The 1,280-nt window shown below is 69.2% G+C and overlaps 1 protein-coding gene across 1 annotated transcript; it reads right to left on the bottom strand.

Annotated features, from left to right (window-relative positions):
• Window positions 1-6: 6 nt before the first annotated feature.
• Window positions 7-1,274, bottom strand: CIART (circadian associated repressor of transcription). Its single transcript, XM_057387471.1, has 4 exons — window positions 891-1,274; window positions 611-686; window positions 448-526; window positions 7-364 (listed from the first exon to the last, which is right to left on the bottom strand). The coding sequence occupies exons 1-4, from the start codon at window positions 1,122-1,124 to the stop codon at window positions 121-123; spliced, it is 633 nt and encodes a 210-aa protein (XP_057243454.1). The 5' UTR covers window positions 1,125-1,274; the 3' UTR covers window positions 7-120.
• Window positions 1,275-1,280: the final 6 nt, after the last annotated feature.

Genomic DNA, 1,280 nt, shown 5'->3' with positions numbered 1-1,280 from the left:
TTCAGGAACCCCCGGTCAGTCCCGCCCGCCCGCGGGTCTCACTGACCACCGGTAAAAAAACAATCAAAAAAGGCAAAACCGAGAATGCAGACGAGTCCCCCCCCCGAGCCGGGGGGGGTGTCACACATCGGGCGCGGGGGGCGACTCGGGGGTCTCTCCCGGCGGTAATGTCACCGCGGGGCTGGCCAGGGACAGGTCCCCGGGCAGGTGACAGCACCGGGGCGCTCCCGGGGGACCGGCGGGGGGGCGGCGGCGCGGGGGAGCCGCGGACGGGGCCGGGTCCAGCGCCGGTTTGGGGGCGACGTGGGGGAACCAGAGGCGCAGCATGGCCTCCACCTGCAGCAGCGTCCCCAGGTAGCGGGCACTGCGGGGAGAGAGCTCCTGTCACCCTCTGTGCCCCGCAGGGGTGGCCTGTGCCCGCCCTGGGGACACCCGGGGGACACTCACCCCATTTCTGGCTTCTGCAGGACCCCGATGATCCGCTGCAGCCGGTCCATGGCCACGCTCTGCTGGAAGCTGCTCAGCCCTGGGGAGCCCCGGAATGGTGTGAATCCTCCCCAGCACAGGGGAGAGGGGTGTGTGGGGCGGGGAGGGGTCTGGGGGCACCCACCTCTGTCGTAGCGGCCCCGCCGCAGCCCCTCCAGCAGCTCTGCCAGGGGACGGATGAAACCGCGGAGCTCCCGGCACTGAGAAACGGGAGCAGGGGGTGACTGGGCTGTACCCAGAGCGGGGAGAGGGTGTCACACACCGCCCTTATCCCCCTCACCCTCTCAAACCCCGCTCWTCACCAGCTCCTGCTCATCCCCACCCATTTCAGTGGGGAAACTGAGGCAGCCCTCCCCCATCTCCCAGCTTTAGAGGTTCCTCTTAGTTTTCTGCCAAAAACTCACCTTTTGGGCAAAGAGMCGATCGCCATCGCTGGGAGGGGCATCCCCCCCCTCCCCTTTCCGCGGCCGCTTCCCCCCGCGGGGCGACGGTGGCGATTCGGGGGGTGCCCGGTCCAGCCCCCCCGGGCGCTTGCGGCTGCGCTCGGGTTTGGGGGGGCTCCGGGGAGAGCTGCCCGCCCCCGGTTCACTGTCAGAGGCCGGGGAGCCGCAGGAGCAGGCGCGGGCAGGGGGCTCCATGGCCCCCCAAGAGGAGCCTCTCCCTGGGGTCAGCTCCAGCGGGGTCTGAGGCTGCCTGGGGACGGAGGGAAACGCAGGAGAAAAAAGGGCGATATCGGACAAAGATGGAAGAAGATAGAGGAGCTGCCTTGTTCTCGCACGGACTGTCACCCCACA

This window comes from Malurus melanocephalus, unplaced genomic scaffold, assembly GCF_030028575.1.
Source record: "Malurus melanocephalus ecotype Western Australia unplaced genomic scaffold, MMel_1.1 scaffold_1219, whole genome shotgun sequence".
Taxonomy (NCBI): Eukaryota; Metazoa; Chordata; class Aves; order Passeriformes; family Maluridae; genus Malurus; species Malurus melanocephalus.
The sequence above is the reverse complement of the archived record's forward strand: the minus strand, read 5'-3'. Positions and strand labels throughout refer to the sequence as shown.